The sequence below is a fragment of the Phascolarctos cinereus genome, unplaced genomic scaffold (assembly GCF_003287225.1).
Source record: "Phascolarctos cinereus isolate Bilbo 61053 unplaced genomic scaffold, phaCin_HiC Scaffold_8;HRSCAF=390, whole genome shotgun sequence".
NCBI lineage: Eukaryota > Metazoa > Chordata > Mammalia > Diprotodontia > Phascolarctidae > Phascolarctos > Phascolarctos cinereus.
The window spans coordinates 50,605,793-50,629,344 of record NW_027556291.1 but is presented as its reverse complement, the minus strand read 5'-3'; the positions used below and the strand labels follow the sequence as shown (position 1 = coordinate 50,629,344).

Genomic DNA, 23,552 nt, shown 5'->3' with positions numbered 1-23,552 from the left:
TGTTCTAATAAGAGTAAGTGTAGGAATGCTCCTAGCTTATAACTATTGGAACTGTATTTTGGAACCATTTTATCCATTGAGAATATTGTTGATATTTTTAAACAAGAGTATAACATTTGCTTGCTTAGTATCCCTGTTTAAAATGTTGAGAGAGGTATTCAGAGTGCTTCTAGTTTAGCTTCATATGATGTATTAAAATAGTGTCAAGTAAATTTAGTCTTGAAAGTTTCAACCTTTCCTTTTAAAATTTGAGTATATTCTCAAAGTACAGTACCAGTTGTATGGATTTTCTTCACCCTTGGTTTGGGAGGGGGAAGGGACTATGTCAGTTATATACACCCTAATTATAGACAACCTGGATGCCATATCTTCTGTGACTTACACCTGGAAAAGAGAGCCCGAGATTAATCTGAGAATCAAACACGCAGTATTGTCTGTCATATTAAAGTCTCAAGTAATGACTTTTAGAGCCCTTCTCCTATGTACATGAAAGAGAAGACCTGAGCAGTCCTTTACAGTATTCATACAGTTGAAGTGATGAGTATTTTTTCTTGGTACTGTACTATCCTACATAGAAAAGTGGTTAAAGTAAACTTAGAGATCTTAGCAACACTGGAAGACTGGATACAATAGGCTGTATCTGATACACCCTAAACTGAACCAAATCACTGAAACCTGGCCTTTGAGTTTTTCAATTAAGAGGAATGATCATGTCTTGTATGACAAAACATTGAAGAAACTAAATTATTAACATTGCCTGGAAAGTTTTTTAAGGGGGAGAAAAAAACAAATTAGAAAAGGATTATGTATTTGGTGAGTTCACATAGTTTGTATGTTTCACATGTGCATGTGTGAAAGGATTTTATAATAAAGATTTTACAGTTGAAAAGTAAAATGTGTGGTACCAACCACTTTAGTAAGCTCTCTTCATCTTGACTTTTTCTAAGCTACTAGCTTTATGTGATAGGGTATGTATTTTAATTGAATAGAAAATCATTTGTAATCATTGTTACTTCTCTTTAAGGTATGTTTATCTAGAAAAGTTCATGACCTTTCAGATGTCACTCCGAAGAGAAGATGTGTGGCTTCCTTTGATGTCTTATAGGAATTCTTTATTAGCTGGAGGTGATGATGATACCATGTCAGTCATCAGTGGAATTAGCAGTCGGGGATCAACTGTGAGGAATAAAAAATCAAAGCCAGCAACAGGGAAACGAAAATTACCTGAAGGTTAAGTATCCTTCCTTCATTAAGTATTCCTCCTTCCTTTCTTAATATCTGTGAAGACATTTATAGCCTCAATATGAAAATATTAGTTTTTTAAATTAAAGGTGCATTTCAGTTTTAACTAGACAAATCTAATGTTCTACAGTATCTCTTGCATTGAAAAGTTGTAATAGTTCTTTGAAAATTACCTCAAATGGGTGAAGTGACTTGCCCAGGATCACACAACCAATAAATGTCAGGCCAGGAGTTTAACCTAGATCTTCAAGTCCTGCCCCTACTCTTTACTATATCATGCTTACTTTTATCACTGGAAAATGAATGAATCAGGTGATTTGGAGGTTTAGGCCATAGGCATCTTCTGCTTTTTAGATGAAGCCTACTTTTAGAGCTTGCCTAGTTAATTACATCTGTCCAGGATTTGGCAGCTAGCAACTAATGACAAGAAAAATGAAGTGTAACATAGTTCTTTAAAAGGAATGAAGCAGTGAAAAATGGGCACTGATCTCCTAGCAACTTGCTTGAGAGTCTGTATAATTCATTTACTCTCAGTATACCTCTCCTCTTTAAAATGGGTTACTGTTATTTCTGATAATGGAAAAACAGTGACCTAGACAATCCAAATCCCATTTCTCTGTGACTTTGGAAGGAATGTTGTATTCATACAATAGGATGGTTTTTAACTCTCACAGTGCATTGTGTTGGGGAAGCCAATTGATTGTGCCAGTTTTTCCATTTGATATTTTATTTTCCATTTGGTATTTCTGAACAGTGTCTCCTTAGAGCACTGTACAGTTTGTTGGCCTACAATAGGCTAGGTCAATGGCATTCCTGAAGTTTTCATTTTATGTAGTCATAGACAAGGTATTGATTGAAATCTATCTTTATTTTGATAGCAGAAAACAGATTCTAAGGTTCAGATAGTAGACATTCATATTTTACATATTTAGCATTATTTGTTAAGAGAGAAAAGCCTTTCTGCAATGGATGTTAGGTTATTTTATAAATATTTTTCCTTCTGCTCTGAATTTATAATATTTGGTAAGGTACGACCCTTAAAACTATTCTTTCTGTAGCTTAGTTCTATGGATCCTTTGTGCTCATTATCATTTAAGAGAAATAAGATACAATCTAGTTTCTGAATCTTATTTCTACTTATTAGGTTACACTGTTGAGGGTGATGCTGTCCTTATACTGAATCTCTTCCTTCTGTAGTTAAAGATTGTAATAAAATACAATACACCTTCCGTAGATCAGGAATATGTGGGCACTGCACCCTATGTATGGACTTCTCTCATTAACTCCTATAAGATTATGATCCTTTAATTCCTTTTGACTCTTGCAAGAACATTTCTCTATGGTGAAGTCATTATCTATAAAGGCATAGATGTAGATGTAAGCTCGTGGGAAGACGCTCTTTTTGTCTTGTGTGCTGCAGTGCAAAGCACAGTGCATTGAAAGTCTCTTGCTTTTCATAAGAAGGAACATTTTGGGTTCTCTTTAAAATTCTGGTAGTGTACGCTACTAATTCTTTGGGACTTCCTGTGTTGGAATTATTGTTATAACTCATCCTTTAACTGTTTTAATGTAAAATGATTTTTTTTTGACTTGCCAGATATTTAATCTTCATGTACTGATGGCGTGGGTATCTCCTTTTATGCCTTACTTAATACTAACAATGAGAGTATTATCATGGTAATTTTTGTTGGCGTCTTTTATAGAATCATAACATTTTAGCACTTGAATGGGCTATATACTCTGTTGTATTAAAGTCTACAAGGTAACATTTTGTTCTTCTGAATTTTAAAAAAATGACTTTATTTTATAGTCACCAAACAGTGCTTTGTCTTTTCTGTAGCTATCAGTCATGTGACTACAAATATATTAGAAGAATATAAAATAGAATATATATAAATTGAATATATTTTATGACAGCCTTCATGTTATCGGGGATTCTCTTATTCTCAGATTTCCTTAAGATGAAAAAGTAGTTATTGATGTTCACTTGATCACTTTTTTTGGTAGTTGGATCAGACAGTTTTTCCCCCTATCATTCAGTGTCTTCCCTTCTTTCAGATGTCATGAGAATTTTCAATGCCCTTAAAATTGTATCACATACTGTACAGACCTCCTCTTTATTTACTTGGTCTAGTCCAGCTGCTCTTTGTTTTTTTAAGTGCCTTGTCTTCTTTCTAGTGTAGTATGTGATGTTAAGAGTCCAAATGTGGTACCTCCACTACCGTTGATGAAAAAGTAATTCTTTATAGAAATTTTGACAGATATTTTCTGTTTTTCTGTTATCTCCCTTCCATTTTCATCATTAAATGCTTCAGGACTTAAATTTATACTTGCCCCAAACTTTCTGCAGACTCCTTCACCTCTCCCCCCATTACTACTTTGCTCAAAATTTGCAAATGATTTTCTCTTCGAAAGTGATGATACCTTTTTTTGCCTTTAAAAAGGAAATGCAATATTTGCTTGTTGAAGCAGTTTCTTGATTCTTTTGGCCTTATTTTGATGACAAAGTATTGAAAATGCTTCTTGATTGAAACATTCACTAGAAATGGTGATAGCTTGAGTTGACAAGTGAATGAATCAATGGAAAAGCATTTATTAAACACTTACCACATGCCAGACACTATGCCAAGAGCTTGGGATATAAATTTGAAAAGCAAGATGTCTGTTTCCTTATCCATTTCCCATCATGCCTGATCTGTTGGGCACCAGATAACTAATGCATGTACGAACATATGTATATACACACACACACACACACACTCACACACACACACACACACACACACTTATATAGACACTTAAAAAATGAACCTTTAATGCTAGAGTAGGTCTAGCTCCTTTGGTCATATCTTATAAAATCTGTTTGTGATGTGTATTGGTCACTATGCTTAGTTGATGTTACTTTCTTCATTTCAGCTGAAGAAAGTAGTAGTAGTGATAGCATGTGGTTGAATAGAGAGCAGACAATGCACACCCCCGTTATGATGCAGACACCACAGCTGACTTCAACTATAATGAGAGAGCCCAAAAGATTACGACCAGAGGAGAACTACATGGGTGTCTATCCAATACAGCCAGAACACCATCCTACACCACTTGACTACAAGTAAGTACAATTGATCCGTTTTTTGTGCTTTAAATTTATTAACAACATACCAAAAAAAAAGTTCAGTTAAAGAAGAATAAAATTCTCCTTGAAGCACGCAGGTAACATGGATGTTAGCTCAAAGACAACAAGAAGAAGCAGCCAGGCAACAGCAGGAGAGAGCAGCAATGAGCTATGTTAAGCTGCGAACTAACCTTCAGCATGCCATGTAAGTGAGAGGGCCATATTTTTGTAAGTCTGGGATTTTCTCTAATTCAATTTTAACATCCTTGAAATTGTGCCTGGTCTAAAACCTTTCAGCAGTCATCCTGCTGTGGTGAAAAGAGCATCAGAGTATTAGGATATCTAGTCTCAATTTACTTACTATATTTGAAATGTTCACATTCATTCGGTTAACTCATCTGAAGAATGTGTATATGTGCCTTGTCTGTTTCACAAGGTTGTCATGAGGGCCAAAGAATATGAAAGTTGGGAACGACCAGACCTCGGTGGCCATTTAGTATAAACCTTACACCAGAGGAATTTCCACTGTAATATACCTGGCAAGTAGCTGTCTAACCTCTGCTTAACATCTCTAAGGATGGGGAACTCAATACTTCTCCAGCTATCCTGTCCTTTATTTGACAGCTCTAATTGTTAGTCTTTCATGACGTCAGGCCTAAATTACTTTTTTTTAAAAACTTCCACTACTCACTTCTGGTTCTGTACTCTAGAGGTCAAGCATCCCTCTTCCACAAGAGCGAGGTTCAGATCCCCTTTTAGTGTTCTCTTTTGTAGGTTAAACATTCCTACTTCCATCAACCAGTCTTTATGACATGTACTCATGGCCTGACAGTTTTCATGGTTGTCCTCCTCTGCATATTCTCCAGTTTATAAATACGCTTCTTAGACCATGGTGACTGGACACAGTAGTCCAGATAAGGTCCTATGAGGGCACAGTACAAAGGGACTATCTCACCCCCTTATTCCTAAAAGCTATGCAGCCCAAAATCAGACTGGCTTTTTGGCTGTTAACATCACACTACTGACTCATTGAGCTTGCGGTCCACTAAAAAACTTCAGATTAACTGCTGTCTTAACCATCCTTCTTCCATCTTATATTTAAGTTGATTTTTTTTTGTACCCAAGTGCCAACTTTACATTTACACTTATTAAATTTAACCTTAAAAGATCCTTATTAGAAGCATCCTGTTCTTTAGTTAAAAGACTGCCTTAGAACCAACAAGACCTAGATTCAAGTGTCACCTTGGGCAATTCACTAAACCTCTAGGAGATCCATTAAGTTTTCCCAGGCAGCTAAATGGCGCAATGGATACAACACTGGGCCTGGAGTCAGGAAGACCTGAATTCAAATTTAGCCTCAGACACTTGCCATGTGACCTTGGGCAAGTCACTTAACCTCTGTTTGCCTCAGTCTCTTCATTTGTAAATTGGCAATAATAGCACCTACTTTGCAGCATTGTTTTGAGGATCCAATGAAATAATAATTATAAAGTGCTTAGCATAGTGCCTGCTACATAGTAAGCACTATATAAATGTTAGCCATTGTTGCTGTTAATGATAATGTTATTATCATTATTGTAAGTGTACTATTATAAGTGCAGAAAAATGCTCTCTACCTACATTGGTGGATTATTTCCTCATCTGGGATTTCCCTATGCCAGTGAAACCACAGGGACCATATTATTATGATCAGTCAAGACCCTTTTGGATCCTGATTCTGTCATCCAGTGTATTAGCTATTCCTCCCAGCTCATATGCTCTGCGGATTTGATAAGCATGCCATTTATGCCTTGATTCATGATATTGATATCTGTGGGATACTCAGCTAGAGACCTATCATAAACAACTCTTGGAGACTGGTTACCCGGCCAGTTCTGAATCCATATGATGATATTTTTCATCTAATCCATATCTTTTATGTTCTCCATAAGGAAGGATAGTATGAGATGAAGCCTTGTGAATATCCAAGTTAACTAGATTCATAGTGTCCTCCTCATTTACTAGTTTAGTTATTCTGTGAGAAGTCAAAATTATGTTGGTCTTCTGGCAGGGCCTGTTCTTGAGAGAGCCATATTGCTCTTTGTAATCACCACTTCTCTTTCCTAGTTGGATTTTCTTTTACTTCACTATGCATATTCATTGAAAGGATTTTGATTCCCCCATCTCCTCCACCCCCAAAGGAAAGGAGGGCTACTGAATGGGTTGCCAAAAAATAAAAGAGGGTCATCAAAACACTTTCGAAGTGCCCCTTAAAGAAGGAAGTTTAAAAGGAGACACAAACAGGACAGCTTTGAAATTTACATGTTTACTTTATTGTATAGGAGTAGCAAATTTCCATGGTAGAGATTTGCCGCTTCATTTACAATGTTCTATTTCTGTTCTTTGTGTAATGAAGTGCTTATTTTATTTGGTGTTTATTAAATTCAGATAAAAAAATAAAACTTAGGATTTTCCCAGGAATCAAATACAATACAAATACAATGCAAATATAATTCTCTTAACTTTTTTGAAAATCAGAAGAATATTTGTGCTACCTCTCCTGTTTTCCATGATCTTTCAAGCATAGCAGTGATTTTTTTTTTTTTGGATAGCAGTGATTTAGCAGTCATATCTATACTTATTTCAGGAGCCATGGCTATAGTTCTTTTGGTCCAGGTTGCTTGAATTCTTGAAAGGCAATTCAGTATTCCTACTATTGGTTTAGTTATACTGAGTGTCAATTCCCAGTTAGTTATTTTAGATTTATAGGACCAAATAGATAAGGCACATAAGAGAGCTTTGTGTGAAGTATTTTTGCATTATATAAATGTAAGACAACTAACTGCAATGAATTGAGAAGCTACAAAAAAGTCTTCACTTTATATGTAAAAGATTTCGTTTCATCATAAGTAAAAGATATTTTCCCTCCAAAATTTGATATAGAAATCTGACTGGGATCTTGATGAAATTTGAATATTGATAATTATTGTTGCAAAAGTTTATTTGTGTTAGTTAGAGTTCATAATACATTTTCTTTTAAGGCAAAATAAAATTGAGAGTGGCTGAGCTTTTAAGACTAACTCATAAAAATCTAATCCATAGTGTACCATAGTCCATGTAAGAAATGTTTTTCTGGGAAATGGTTTTGGTGTTCCAATTTTTGTTGACAGGCTCATTAATTACTCAACCCCATACACCCCTTTCCTTTGCTCCCCTGGCCGAGTTACAGGAATATGGCTTCCCTTGCCTCCACTTTACTTGTGGTAGCTCTCTTCCCTTGTGGTTGTTCTATTCTCTTTCGGGAGAAGCCTCAAGCAAAAGGATTATTGGTAGGAGAGGTAGGGAATGTGGTTTAATGGCATGGGATGGGTAAGAAGCTAGAGAAAGGGGACCTTGTAGTTTTCTTGCAGAATTAAGCCTTTGTGCACTTTTCTCTTTACCCCCTTTCTAGCTCCTTCTCATCTCATTTGTTTTCTCCTAAGGACTCCAAGGCCCCCCCCCCTTTACCTTTTTGCTTTTTAGCACTAGCAATAAAATGGAAACTATAGAGGAAATAAAAACGTTCCCTTCTATCTCTTCTGTTATCCTCCTTTTAACTGGCAGATGGGCCCTCCCTAATTGAATAAAAATAATTTACATTTCATGGAGAATCTAGACTCTTAATTATGTGTGTTAGGTGAGTGTGATATATCCTAGTGATTGGTGGATGTACAGATTTGTCCTTGGAAGACCAATATTTAAATTCTGGCTCTTTCACTTTGTCCATAATCTTGGACAAACAGTCTAACCTCCCTGGACCTTAGTTTCCTCAAGTGAATTGGTTGGTTGGTTTACATGGCCTCTAACGTCCCTTCCAGCTTTAAGTCTTTGATCTAGTGATTGGGGCTGTAGAATCTCTTAGGCTGAAGTGATATTGGGCTGGAATAGAAGTAGGAGTGGAGCCTGATACGTTGGACTTTGTCTTTTCTTCCTCTTTGTCGTTGTTCTAGTCCTGCCAGTACTAGGCATGAATTAAAGAGTACTTCTCTAGCAGTTGAGTAGAGAAGGGGGAGAGAAATAATAAGTTGGAAGAAAAGGCAGTTCTCTGATGACTCTAATAAGGGGGAACATAGTTGGTACCTGCTTATAAGCACTTAAAGGAGCAGTAAACAACAGAAAGTTCTTAAAGTATGTATTTTATATCATGATTAGAAAGAACATACTTTCATTCTATGACTATTTAAGATTAGAATGCTAGTTTTCAGATTTTGAATTTCCAACCACGCTTAAGTTTGTGAGTTCCTAGAGAGGGATACTTTTTTTTAAGCAACTTTTTAGAAAATTACTTTCTACTATGTATCAGTTAGAATCAGGGATCTTGGTGTTATTTTTAAGTGTTATTTAGTCCAACCCTTAATCTGAATCATCTTCTACGACAACTCTAACAAATGATAAGGAATTTAGACATTCTCAGGGTTCTGTAATCGGTTGCTAATTGATAAGGCTTGCCTTATTTTGACTAAAAATCTGCGTTGCTGCTACTTTCACTAACTGATTTCTAGTTTTGCCCTCTGTGACCAAATAATATAAAATCCTCCTTCTACATAAATTTCCGTAGTTGGAAATTCTTTACCTTGCTCTTAGATTTTTCTTTGTAAAATGGAGTCTCTGTAATTGTGATAACTTGTTTGAAGCCCATTTTTTAACATGGGCAGTTGGTAGATATATTTATATCATGATTTGTACAATGAGAATGTTTTGACTCTGGAAGTAGCTAAGGTTAGAATACTCAGTTTAGCTTTTACCAATAGGTTTCTCCATTTTCAATTTCACAGCCTTAAAAGATATATAAGGTCTATAAATTGCCAGTGAGAGAAGTTGCTCTCTGTATTCTAAAGAACTTCAATGGTTTTATGTCTTGGGGAGACTCTTATTTAGGGAAGCTGGAAATGAAGTCATTCTTGAGAATCATTCTTTTCATTCAGTACCTGGCACATAGCCCTTAATACTGATTGAGAGACAGCGTGGTACAGTTGGGTGGAGTGCTAGACTTGGTGTCAAAAGACCTTTGCTCAAGTGCTTCAGGTGCTTACTTAGCTGTGTGATTGTAGATGAGTCACATAACTTCATTTTCATCTGTTCTTGTTAGGAAAGTACTTTGCGAACATATTCGCCTATCTAACTAATCACAAAAATAACTTCACATGGTAGTTATTTGATACTCACATAAGATTATTTCATTGACATTTAGAGGATAGCAAAACTTAGTCATAGTTAAATTTCTCAGAGCAAAGTAAAATAAACATAAATTTTGAGGCTTTATAGACATTTGAGCATTTGTGTTTTTAGAATAAATTTAATCAATTTCTATTCTGCCAATAATCTTTCATAATATTTACTTCCAATCTTGACTGTTTAAAATTTTTTTCTTTAGTCGGCGTGGTACCAGCCTAATGGAAGATGATGAAGAACCAATTGTTGAAGATGTCATGATGTCTTCAGAAGGGAGGATTGAGGATCTTAACGAAGGGATGGATTTTGACACAATGGATATAGACTTGGTAAAGATTTCTTTTCTCTCTTTTAAGATAGTGATTCAGTAATTTTAGTTGTAAGGTTGTTTAGCTTTCAGTATTAGTAAGAAATGTTGGTACCAGTGGACACCCTCAATTAACTGTTTTCATGAGTGTTAGTAAAAGGCATTGAGTATTGAAGCATACTGAAGTATAAGTCAAGTGCTGAAGATTTTCCTTTAGGTCTCAGGTCAAGATAGCCTCCAGGTCCTTCATTTGCAGGTATTCTGTTTGCATCTATGTTTGTTTTTTAGCATGCCTAACCTGTATTCTGATATCTGGAGTAAATTTAAATATCTAAATATGATTTAATCATATGTATTTAAATGTTTTTGTTTTAAAATGTAATATAATTATTATCTAGATTATAATAGCTATCAAAATATACATGATTGGTTCAGTGCTACCTTATTTTGAGACAAATTAAGAACTTTGCAGATCAGTTGGTAGAAGAGAATTAATTTAACTTCAGGCAAAATTGAGCAAAGACATGCTTTAAAGAAACTGTTTTTACATATATACCTGCTTTTGAGAGCAGGGTATTTTATTGTCTTCAAGGAAGATTTGAAGATTTAGGTCATCTCAGTTTTGACTCCCATTTTACAGAGAAGTCAAGGCCATCTCGTTTGTGAGCTTTACTTCTCCTTGAAACTTCTGTGTTGCCACTTATCTTTTCTGTCTTCCTTTCTTTTTCAGAGGAAGAACTAGCCTTCCTCGGTGCCAAGGTTAAGTTCAAGATATATAGCCTTTATACCATATCCTCCTTTTACCTCTGTGAAGTTTCTTTATCTCTTGGCCCCTCTTTTTTTTACGTTTTCATCTGTCCCCATACATAGGCTATTCTTCCATTCTTCAAACCTGCTTATTTCTCCCCTATCCTAAAATGAAAACAGAAAACTTCTCTCAATTCTTCTACTCCCTCAGGCTGCTTTTTCCATCTCCTTTCTCCGCTTTGCTGCCAAGATCCTACTTCCAGACTTGGTGTTTCCAGTTCTTCACTTCTTATTCCCATCTTCAGTTGTTTGCAGTCTTGCTCCTGTCTTTACTGCTCCACTGAAACTCAGAAAGAAGAGTTTAATGATAACCTACTAATGAATAAATTCAGTGAGTCTTTTCCTCTTCCTAGACTTCTAGGTGGCATTTGATAGTTTACTTCGGACACATGTATTTCCTCCTCTACCTTCTTACATCTTTTTAATTTGGCCCTTTGTTTCTATGACCATGCTCCTTCGACCATTCTCTCTATGACAGTGCTGTGTGTGTTTCCTTACTACCTCTTCTTCCTCCTACCTCCCAGATGTTAGTATTCTCCAGAATCAGCACTGGTTCACATCTTGGGCACTAAACCAGAACCAGTGCCTCTACATCATACTTGTCAGTGAGTTAATATTTAGGCTTTGCTTGAAGATCTTGTAAAAGGGAGCACACTACCTCAAGAAGCAATCCATTGTATTTCAGGATACTAATTCTGTCTCTTTGTACTCATTGCTACTAGTTGTTCTTTTTTTTTTTTTTAACTTTTGTTTTTAACTTCTGCTCCCTGCTCTGGAGGCCTAGTAGGAAAAGCCTAATCCCTTTTAGTTCTAGTAGCCCTTCTTTGGTGAGCATTTTTCACTCTGGCAGTTTTGTGTGATAACTATCCTATTGTGCATGATATTTCAGTACTGAAATATTTCTCTAGGCTAAATATTTTCAGTTTCTGTAGCTGATAAGCATATGAAAGGAACTCAAGGCCCTTCACCATCCTAATTGTTTCCCTTTGGATAATTTTCAGCTTATCAGAGTCCTTAAAATAAAATGCCTTAGAGGGGGCAGCTAGGTGGCTCAGTAGATAGAGTACTGGCCCTGGATTCAGGAGGATCTGAATTCAAATTCAGCCTCAGACACTTGACACTTACTAGCTGTGTGACCCCGGGCAAGTCACTTAACCCCTATTGTCTCACCAAAAAGCCAAAAAAAAAAAGCCTACAATCTAACACAATATTCATGGTGTGATCTGTCAAGGACAGAGTACAGTAGAGGACTATCATTTCCCTAGCCCTGGATACCATGCTGAATGCATTCCAAGATAAGCTTGCCTTTCATGAAAAGGCTTGGGGGCTCCTATTTAGCCATACCTCTCCCTTCTGATAAAAGTTAACTTTTCTACAGTTATCCTTTCTTCTTAATAGATGTGGATTACATTCTACTGTGCTGCATCCTATCCCACAGTACGTTATCTCTTCGTGCAAATTTGACATATCTGTATTCAAGACATTGATTAAAAAAATGTTAACAGAACACAGGGTCAAGTATAGATTCCTTTGGTTACTCTACTGATGACTTGCAAGTTGACTTTGAACCATTAATTAACCCTTTGGGTCTGACTGTTCATTCAGTTCTGAATTCATTATTTCTTAGCATTTTTCTATCTTCTCCAAGAACAGTATGTAGGGCTGTCAAATCTGGGTAAACTATATACACAACATTCCCTTGAGTTTAATAACTCTTTCAAAAATGACACTGTGGGAAAAAAAAATGACGCTGTGGTTTGTCTGGTATGCCTGTTTTCAATGAAGTTAGACTGGCTCTTTGATAATTGTTGCTTTTCTTGTTCTTCATCTAAACCATTTCTATGGTGCCCATCTCCAGGCGTCTTGATATATATTTGACCACTAGATCCAGATGGCTCCAGAGGAGAAAGTGAGGCTGGTGACTTTGCACAGCCCTCCCTCACTTCAATCCAATTCACTTGCAAGTCATTCCATCAACTTCCTGGTGTCATGATCCCCTTCGAGAACAAAGAACAAAAAGCAGTCTTAGACCATTTCTATAAGTATGTATTTTAAAATTTTATGAGGAATCTAAGTCTTCTGATTTGTAGTTTTCAGGCTCCAGGTGAATTCTTTTTGTAATCAGGACATTTTCACTTCCCATTTTTCTGGCACCTTTCCTCTGTGATCTTATGAATAACATCTGCCAGTTCTTTCAGTATCCTAGGTTGTAATTGGTCTAGGCCTGGTAATTTTGAACCCATAAAGGACAGGTAGCTTCTCTGTGGCTTTCTCCTATCCATCTTAAGCTTCAGCTCTATGCTAGCCATAGAGGCTAGCTAGTCTAGCCATACCCTTTTAGTTCAAATTGCATTATTTTAATAGAAAACCGAAGCAAAGTGAATTGAGTAGTTCTGTCTTCTTTCCAAAGCCCATGCCACTCTAAACAGTAGTCTTATCCTTTCTTTGATCCTTTTCTTTTACCAAATAGATCTTTAAAATATTTTTGGTTGTCTCTTTAGCTTACCTTTCCAGCCTCAGTTCATTTTAAGCATTTGTTGCTCTTTATGTTGTAATGACATTACTGAGCCATGCTTTTATTTTCATCTGCTATATGTGTCTTTTAAATATATTGAATTCATAATTTCTTTTTACATAGTTTTTAGAAGTTTTCAAATTGTGATGAAAAATCTAAGTTGATGACATTCCCTGTGCCATTTTCTCTAGAAAAAAAATCTCTTCTTGATCAGAATTGTTTCCTTTTTTTTTATGCTTCACATCCCTCTTTGGCTGATTTTCCTTTTCTGTTACATGTAATGGGTACTCTTCATCTCCTTCCTTACCCGTGTGCCCCCCATTCTACCAACTGCAGCATTCCTTTTTATTGGTGAGAATAAATTCTAACAGTTTTACTTATTAGTTCCTTTACCTTTCTGAAGGGTGAAATTGTCATTGAGTCAAGCCAGGAAATTATTAGCTACCCAGCTTTTGGCAGAGTGAACACTCTAGCAGATGTCCACATAATTGAAGTTGCCCATCATTATTTTATGCCAAACATATCTTTCCTGAGCTCTTCATCAATTTCTTTCTAGGTGGTCTATGTGGCAATATCATTTCTGTTTTCTTCCTTACTTGATCTTGACCAACAAGTGTTTTCTGCTGTATTTCTTCCCCTCTGATTCCTGGATTTTTTTCACATTATTTTTTAACCACTTCTGTCTCAAAAAAAAATTTTTTTTGTGTGTAATCTAGTCTTTAACTCTTCAAGTTCTACATCCATATATCCAACTGCTAGCTTTTTATTTCTCCCTATAATTCCTGCTGGCTTCTCAGGCTTATTTTGTGCAAAACTGAATTCATCTTTCCTCTCAAATCTGTTCTTCCTCCTAAATAGTTATTCATTAACTTGATTGTGATTCTCCTAGTCACCCTGGTGTAGAATATCTTTGACTTCTCTATGTCCCTTACCTTTATACCCTTATATTGCTTCATTTTCTATATCCTGGTAATTTTACATCTCTACGGTATCTCTTGAATCAGTCTCCCTTTACTTTCTCATTGTTGCCGTTCTAGTTATTTGTAATATGCATTTAGCTGTGAAATTCAAATCAAGACTTAAGTATGTTTTATTTACTCACCTAGATTGTAAGCTGCTCAAGCATAAAGATCCAGGTGTTTATATCCTTGCATTTTCTAGGGCTTAACACCAGGACCTTGCCAAACTTATCAGGTACTTAAATTATTACTAGTTGAAGTTGTCAAAGCAAGACAGTAAGAAAACTGAGATGATACAGAAATAAATGTTTTCCTTTGGCCAAGTATAGTTCATTTTTACTTGGCTTTATTTTCAAGCATTTTTAAAAATGCTCTTGCTGTGGATAGTTTATTTTGAAATGTAAAGTTGTATTTATGTATTTTAGCTATATTCTTATAAAACCTTCCTTGAATGAACTATATTTTTATTCTTTTAAATAGTCTTTATGTATAATATATTTCTAGTGTTCCAAAATACTTAGGCATTGTTACATGGACAGTGACGATATGAGCACCACTTTTTCAGGCACCATCTAGTTGTTTGTGAATGTCCACTCATTTGACACCCTCCCTTTTTTTTTTAAAGCCACCATCCAAGAACAGGAGAGAGAGGACAGAACTGAAGCCTGATTTCTTTGATCCTGCTTCGATTATGGATGAATCAGTAGGTCTAATTTAAGTCATTAGGATTTCAAACTCACAAGTATAAGTGGTTTTCAACTTAAAATTTGGGCTGCATTCAACATGTTTATGAGTTATTTGGCACTTAGAATATATTGTTCCATCAAATCATATTATCTTTGATCAGGTTCCCAGACTAATTGACAAAGCCTAATTCATTCTACATCTGAAGTGTACTTATGTTAAGACTTAACTATCACATATAGCAATATTTCTATGGTAAGATGCATTCTGAGTTCTGGTTTGGAATGCTAGGAATGCTAGGGAACATATCTTCTCCTATTCTAATCTAAGCAGGCACTGGAGTGGGTTTTTTGGGGAGAAGAGGGTCATGGAACAACTCAGTGGTGAAGCTTTTGTAATTTGGGGCTTTTTAATGACATAAATCCTTGGGTATACTTTATAGTCTTAGTCAAGATCCCAAGTCACTGCCTTTGTAACCTGGTCTCCAGGGATTGAACTGTTGGCTTTTCCATTGATCACTATGGAATAGAAATAGTTCTTGAACTACTCTCCTACCCTTACGTGCCAGAATGTATTTTGGGGCAGTTTTCTAAGAGTTTTTATTGTTATAGATGGGTAAAAAACAGTAAGAGAAGAGATAAAAAATTCCCTGGTATTAATTGGAATTCAAACAGACCCTAGATCCTAATCTTTTTTAGTGTCTCTTTACCCTAAAACTGAATCTTTAGTTTGGCTCTTGAGAGCTCTCATCTATTTTTTTAGTCTATACTTTTTACAGTTAACGAACATGTTTCTCCCCCATCCCTTCAGTAAAGGAGGGATACCTATTTTATAACATTTGAAAGGTTATAGGCCACAGAGATGAGGAAGAGAAGGAAGATGATGATAATGATGGTGATGGTGAAGCTCTTAGGAAAAAATTAATTTCCTCAGCACACATTCAATAAGTATATACTATATGCAAGGCTTTGTCCTATGGGCCTGTGAATTGCTTTTTTGCCCTTGTTCTCAAGGAGCTGAGTCTTTATCTCAGAAGAAAACCCAGACATGCTTCCCTTTGGTTCATCTTTCCTTGCAAAGGAAGGCTAACCTGAGCATTTTATCTCAAAGAATGGGAGGGATATTACTTATATTTTAAAATTTTATGAAGGAAAATGTCAGAAGCAAGGATCTTCTCTGACCTCAAATGAAGTTCTAAGGTAGTGTAGAATTTTTAAAGGTTCAGCATAGTAACTGTCTCTTCAGTGCCAATTGAGCAGGGCCAACCTAAGCAGAATTTCTCCTTGGTGCCATTTTGCCTCATCTTTCAGCATACTCTTGCAGGTTCTCTAGGTGACCAATGCTTTTATGCTATCCTGGGCCACCTACCCAGGTCTGGCTTCATTGGGAATTGCTCCTTCCTCAAAGAACTTCCAGATAGAGGTTAGAAATGTCATAAACTTCTTGCACGCTGAGTTGTCAGTGAATTCAATGCTTACAATCCAAAGGGGTGATTTTTCAGAGGGACACCCTGTAAGGAGAGACCTTTGGATTGAGGCCCCTTAGAATCATATCCCCATTGTTGCTGTTTGCCCACATGGCTAGCTTACCACACAGTTGAGTCCATGGTCTCTCTCTTAATTTGGAAGTTTGTTCTTGTGTTACTTAAACATAGGTATGATAACATTTAGAGATTTTACTCATATAAAACTATTACCTGCTAGGATACAGAAGCAAGAGTCCTTTTCTATAACTTTCATGATGACCCCCCCCCCCACACACACACACACACACACACACACACACCACACACACACTCTCTCTCTCTCTCTCTCTCTCTCTCTCTCTCTCTCTCTCTCTCTCTCTCTCTCTCTCTCTCTTCCCTTTGTGTCATGTCTTTCCCCATTAGAATATAAGCTCTGAGAGCAGGGAAAATCTCTAGTGCTTAACACAGTGCTTGTTAGCACATAGTAAAGCAGTTAATAATCTATCATCTTTTTATTTGTCGTTAATACAGCGTTTTATAATTTGTAAAACCATTTTACAGATATTGACCAATTTGATGATTTTGGTTTCACTTCATGAAACTAAATAAGGTTTTTTCAAATTTGTTTTTGATTAGTTGATGGTCTTTTGCTTTTTTTACTTCCAAGTTATTTCCTAATACATAATTTTGTCTCCCATCACCCTCAATGAGTTCTCCTCTTGTCTAAAAAAAAAATTCATCAAAAAAACCCAGACAAACAAAACCCACGGACAAAATCACTGAATCTAATGGTGTATTGCAGCTTTGAGTTTGAATACTTACTCATATTAAAGTAATAGGCCATTGGAAGAAATTCCATGAAAATTAAATTATTTAACATTTGGGAATGGTTGGGAATTAATAGAAAATGGAGAATTCTTTTTTGATTTTAAGATTTTCTTTAAAATTATTTCATTTGTCACCGTATCCTTTCCCCTTCAGTTATCCAGAAAGCCATCCCTCAAAACAAAGAGTGAAAAAGAAAGATAAATGTCAGTTCATCAAAATTAACCAAAATAGAAAGTATTTGTACTCCCAATCTATACAAAGAAGGGAGGGAGAGGGGCTTATGTCTTTACTGTGAGGCTTTCCATGCCTCCCTATGTTCTTTATACTCATCATTTCTTGCAGCATAGTACTATGACATTACTTTCTGTACCATATTTTGTTTAACTACTCCCCAGTCAGTGAGCATCCACTTTATTTCTAGTAAAATGTTAATTAGCTATAATCCTCATTTAGTATAATTTTCTTTTAGCCCTTAAAGTTTGAGAGGGAATCTTAGAGCTGGAGTTAGATTCAGAAGTCATTTAGGCTAACCTCCTAGAATGTAGAGAGCCATTGTTTGTAAGGTTGTAATGTCTTACAAGGCTGTATATACCAACAATTTTGAATGATAATTGGTAGGAAATTCTTTATACTAACTCACCAGACCTTGGCTTAAAAATTTCTCTTTAGCTCAGTATCTATTCAACCTAATCTTTACATTATAGACAATGGGAACTAATTCTCAGAATAGATTGAATTGTGTTCAATATTCTATGTGTCATAAGACAGAAAAACAGTAATATATTTTAGAAAGATACACAGTAGACATTAAAACTGAAAGTGTTAAGCCAACATGATTTTTTTGTATTTTCTTAACACAAAAAAATCACAATAAATTTTTTCTTCTTTATGATATCTTGGGAGAAAGGCAGGATGCCCTTAATGGAAATTTGTGTTTCCTAAACATTGTCCTTGACCTGTGGAATACCATGGATAGTCTTGATACAATGAACGAGTAGCATTTTTTTTTAATGTAGTAGTTTAAAACTGTAGGTCAGTATAGAAAGATGGAGTTCACAAAATTGTGACTTTACAGCTTTGTATTATTTTTTACAGAGCTCTCTGTGGCACATCACTCTACTGTTAAAGGCACAGATTATTTGTTAAAGACCCTGTTGCAAATTCCATGTGTGATTGCTATTTTGTGATTTTTGTTAATCTCAATTGACTTTCCTGCATGCTGTGAATCTAAACCTTCGTTTCCTCATTATCACCACATGATGGCAGTAGGTTAACATTATGTGGTTAGGTGCTTTAAAAAGAGTCAGTTGAAAATTTTTTTTCAAATTAAGAAATTGACCTGATTATTTCAAAGTACATGTGTAGCATTTTCACAATTTCCCCCCAAGTTTTACCAATGAAAAGTGATAATGAAAACTTCTTTAAACAAAACATCTGTTTTGTGTTTCAGTTCTCATTTATGAAATGCTTTCTTTCTGGTTTTAGTTTTTGCTGCAGTAGAGAACTGGATCTTTTTTTTTTTCTTTTCAAGTCGATTTAAATTTCTGTCCTTTTATATTGCCCTGACCTTTTTATCACTCACTTTGAGAGATGGACTTTTTAAAAAATATGCATGACAAGGATATAAATAGTGTTTGAAATATGCAGCATGAAACATTAAGCCATTCCACTTAATATTGAGGTTTTTTAAAAAAAATAAATTTTTTGATATTTTAAACAAATTTTCGCAGGAGTCTTTTTAAACATTTTTTTATATCTTCTGCCACTGAAATCACATATAAATACTGATGTAAAAATTGAAGTTTGAATTCTTAGGTGCATAAAATTTGTACAGAAGGCACTAATAATGATCAAATATGTCATCACCAATGAACTGTTGCTTTTAAACATCTCTGTAGAAATAAATTTACCAATCAGGAGTGGGAACTAAGGACATCTTTATATAATGGAATTTTTTAGAGTAACAGAGCTAAATTCTACCAAATCAGTCAAGTTTCCACTGTACTATGTTCTTTTACCTGATCCCTACTCCCAGGGAACTTGTAATCTACATAGCAAACAATTAGAAAGCAACACAAATATTATGTAATAAAGTACTACGATGTTTTAATAAAGTATGTGAGGGAATTAGCTTGGCATAATGAAATAAAAGCTTACACTGGTGGCTTGTAATCTTTACTAACACGCGTCTGTAAATGAGGAGGTTGGACTATTTGATCTCTTAGGTTTTATAGCTCTATCATTCCATGATTCTCTCTTCAGAGTAATTTGTTATTTGCTTTCCTAATGAAAATGAGAGAAAATAGCTGATCACTTTAAAATTTATCCTCAAATTGCCATTCTTTTGTCACATATATTTGATGACTGTCCTAACTTATTTCCAGGTAGCACCAAAGTCCACATATATACTTATATTCAATTTCGGGATGATTTGTAAGTTGCATTAAAGACAATAAATAATACCAAAAAATAAGTTCCTGCCTGGAAGGTGATATAAAACTGAAAACAGTATACTTCTGACTATATCACACCATTTCCCACAGGCAGCCTTGAGGTCATTTTAAAACAATCCTTAGATAGGTCTATTGTAATGAAATACCAACATCAACTAATATAAAATTTTCTAGCAGATTATTTTTAAGGTGTCCTGTTTTTAAATGTATGCAGTCTACTGTCTAGAAGCGTGGAATGCTACTTTACCCCATTGTGATACTGCCTTTTTCTTCCACATACAGGTCAGCCCCTCTTAGATATAACACCAAGATAACTTTTTTTAAAAAACGTGTGTGTGCATTATTGTTTAGCTATAAATCCTTGTTTGAACAAGCCTGCTTTTGGGTTAAAAGAAGAAAGAGACATTGAGAATAAGGTTCCTTAATGATTTCTGCTTTTTCTTTTATCATCAAAATTTCTATAGAGCAGTACTGCCAAAATACTATTATATTACAAAGAAGGCCTAGTCCATGGAATCAGTCCTTGATTGATCTATTATTAGTTTGTTAAATACAACAAAAGATTGTTGCATACATGTTCTGTATATAAAAACTTAAGTACTCTTGGCATTGTTATTGGAGCTAATTTTTGACTGATCTAGACTGTAACCAAACACCAAGAGAACAAGATGATGATGTATTTTTTTTCTTCCCTTACAGAATTCAAAGCATTTAGTTTTCCTTTTTAATTTCTTACAGACAAGTCTGGAGTCAGTATGTTCATTATTCTCAGAATATTATGTTTCTAGCAGCACACATTTTATGCAGGGAAACAATTTGAATGTTTAATGGAATGGACTTCATTGTGATGGTGCTTCGCTTCTCTGGTCAGCTGTAATCCTAAATCCTGACATGAATCTTGGCCCATTCAAGTTTATCCTATTTTTCTACTTGGGACCAAAAAGATGATTCTTTTATTTCAACTTTACTGGCAGAATAACTGCTTAGATTTTTAGTAAATACCTAACTAAAACCCAGACTCTTCCTTTTCCTTTAAAAGGAATGTATCCCTGCCCCTCTGCTATTCTCTTTAGTTGTCTAGTAGCTGGCAACTAACACTGACAAGTTATTACATTGTACTTGTATTAACCATTCTTTTCCAAAACAAAGGGAAAATAAATTAATATAGGATTCCCTAAGAAATATGGGATTTCCTTTCCATTATTTCCAAAGATTATTCTGAGGAATCCATAGGCTTCACAAGACTGTCAAATGGTTTCATGACACAAAATAAGGGAAGAACTCTGTCAGGAAGTCTCCTGTTTGTTGTGCGCCATGTGCTTGCTCTTTGATAGTTAATTGTACCCATTTCTGAGGACAGCTAGTCAAATATAAGTACATGGGAATTGGGTCCTCACTTTTATTTTCTGGACTAGTCTGTATGAACATGAAGCAGAATGTTAACTTTTGTTTGGGTATCTTAGATTTTTGAGTCTTCTTTCCTTGGTTGTACATGTAAGGTAAATCCTGCTTTTATCATTGCATTCTTGGTAAGAAACAAATGTGCCATTCTCAAATAAGTTAGCAAGAAAGATGGGCCATCTCATGTGGGACTTCATAAACACTTCATTACGCTAACTGCAAGCCTTTTTTCCTGTGAGTTATATAGAAAAAGTGATCAAATGCATGCTTGTTTTTTTTAACAATCTCTTTTCCTCTCTCATTAGGTTCTTGGGGTGTCAATGTTTTAATCTGTGGTGAAGTCATTTTCTAAGTGGAAGAGGAAGTTTTTCAATAAAGTTGGGGTAGTAGATACAGTGAAATTCTGTACAGATTTTTCTCTAAGGAGAATGAAACATGCCTACCAAGATCAAGTGCATTGTGAGAGGCAGTTTTGTTTGCCTGGAAAAAAAAAAAGAAAAGTAAAGGACAAGTAAACAATTTGAGGATAAGCTACAGTTTTTGTTGGAAAGCAAATATTTTATTTATGTGCTATCAGTTGATTTTGAATCATAAGAAGTATTCCCTCTTGTTTTTAATCTAACCATAATCTGAGAGGTACTTGATACAGATATGAGTCCTTTTCTCTCACATTTATTTACTGGGTGTACTAAATAATTATGACCTCTGCTGGATTTTTGTTTACATCCATGAACTGAAATGACAGATGGATTTATTTTTCCCATCCTGGGATTGTAGAACAGATGAATTTGACATTTGAAATTTAAATGCTCAAAACTTCAATCAACAGAAGCTTTGTTTTAAGTACTGTAATCATGGAGAAAAGTAAACTTAGAAGCAGAACTTTTACAATTTTTTCACCTAAAATGTATTTTAAGATATTTTTAAAATCCAAAAGCTTCTCTAGCCTTCTCAGAAATATCCAGATGCAGTGAACTGCCAGAAGGTAACCAATCTCAGACATGCTTGCCCATTATTATCACCCCCTGAAAGTTTGCTTGTCCTTTAAGAAAAAAAATGTAATGTTGTGAAATTCCTTCCAGTAGTGCCACTGTATTTTGTCTCCAAATAAAAGAAGCTTATTGTAGTATGTTTGCAGAAAAATTCTAAACAAAAATTATACAGCTTATTAGAGTGTGGGAATAGGGAATCTAAATTTTAAATAAAATTATATATATATATAAATTGGTGCTGATTTTATAATTGCGCAGTTTGTTTAGTTTTTTCTTACTTTTAAATTCCAACTTAAAATTATGAGGTTTCAGAAATATATTGAAAGTTTAACAATGTTTAAAAATAGAAAAGCATGAGTGTTCCATGCTTTAAAATGATTTTTAAATTTGTATTTTATATTGTTTTATCTATCTGTCTTTGCAAGCAGTCTTCAGGTTAAAGATACTTCTAACAGGTTACAGTACATTTCCTCTGTATGTAAATTAGATGGGATAATAGAAATTCATAACCCATAATATTCTTTGAAAGCTAAGCTTTAAACTTCATTTTGTGTCCTTTCACAAACAAATCAAACAGAAAGTGGCGACCTGCCATTTTGACATCAACTCATTTTGCTAGGCTTAGGCAGCTAGACATCATTTTAAACAAAATATTAACTTATATTACATAATGTATATTTTTTTGTCAGTTGTCTCTCAGTTCTTGAGTTATATTCTTTTAATCATTCCATGCCTTACTATGCTTGCAATACAAGAACATCCCCAGATAGGTGAATTTTAAGAAAGGCTTCCTGTTTTTAGATTCCCAAAAGTAAGCATTGGGCTGTGGTAGCCAAAAACCATAGATTATCTAAGGGATTGTGATCAAATCTAAATATTTTACTAAATCATAGGGCTACTAACCAGCCCCAAACCAGACCTGCCTAACTCACTTTCATAAACAAATATTCTCATGTCTGAAAGTACTGCCTATGTTGTTTTCCACACCACTGCATTTAATAGAGCTGCTGAGAGGACTGTATATATGATTTTAAACTTAAGTTGATTTTTTTTCTCACTCTTGAAAAGGAACATTTCTTTGTGAAAGCAGTTCTTACAGCTTTGTTTTCAACCAGCTAAAAATGTTTTATATATTTACCTTAACCTGTTGTCCTCCACATTCTATTGTCCTAATTGTACTGTTTTCTGATTTGTATTTATGTCTTGAGACAGTAACTTTTTGAATAAAAATAAACCTACAGTATGTTGTATGTTTGCTCTTTTTGAATCACATGGGATGGGGGGAGGGCAGCTAAAGTAAGCTTTATCCTGATGGAAATGTTATGTTTATAGGAATTCTTTTACCATGTCTTTTAAGTGTTTGTTTCAAAGTTGATATAATGTATGGAAAACAGCACTGTTTTATATTTGTAACAAATTGTACAAGTTTTTTAATGTGAATAAAGCACTAATTGGGTTAATAACTTAAAGTAGACAAGCTATGCAATCATGATTGTTTTAAATGTCTTCTAATGTGGGATAAAGCTGTTAAAAATGACTGCTTTGTGAAATGATTTAAAAATCATTAACTAATCTGGTTAGTGTTGAAGATATGAATAAC

At 35.0% G+C, this 23,552-nt stretch overlaps 1 protein-coding gene across 2 annotated transcripts in view; it reads left to right on the top strand.

The window, feature by feature from the left end:
• The window catches only part of STAG2 (STAG2 cohesin complex component), a 124,448-nt gene extending 101,253 nt beyond the window's left edge, over nucleotides 1-23,195 (top strand). The window contains exons 30-35 of one of the 2 annotated variants that reach the window (XM_020976354.2): nucleotides 1,025-1,230; nucleotides 4,159-4,348; nucleotides 4,443-4,556; nucleotides 9,744-9,870; nucleotides 14,755-14,832; nucleotides 21,266-23,195. In XM_020976354.2, coding sequence (XP_020832013.1) covers nucleotides 1,025-1,230; nucleotides 4,159-4,348; nucleotides 4,443-4,556; nucleotides 9,744-9,870; nucleotides 14,755-14,832; nucleotides 21,266-21,289 — 739 coding nt within the window. In that variant the 3' untranslated portion in view covers nucleotides 21,290-23,195. The remainder of the gene's footprint in view (nucleotides 1-1,024; nucleotides 1,231-4,158; nucleotides 4,349-4,442; nucleotides 4,557-9,743; nucleotides 9,871-14,754; nucleotides 14,833-21,265) is intronic. The other variant, XM_078147903.1, reaches the window with a different exon arrangement.
• The last annotated feature ends 357 nt before the right edge of the window (nucleotides 23,196-23,552 follow it).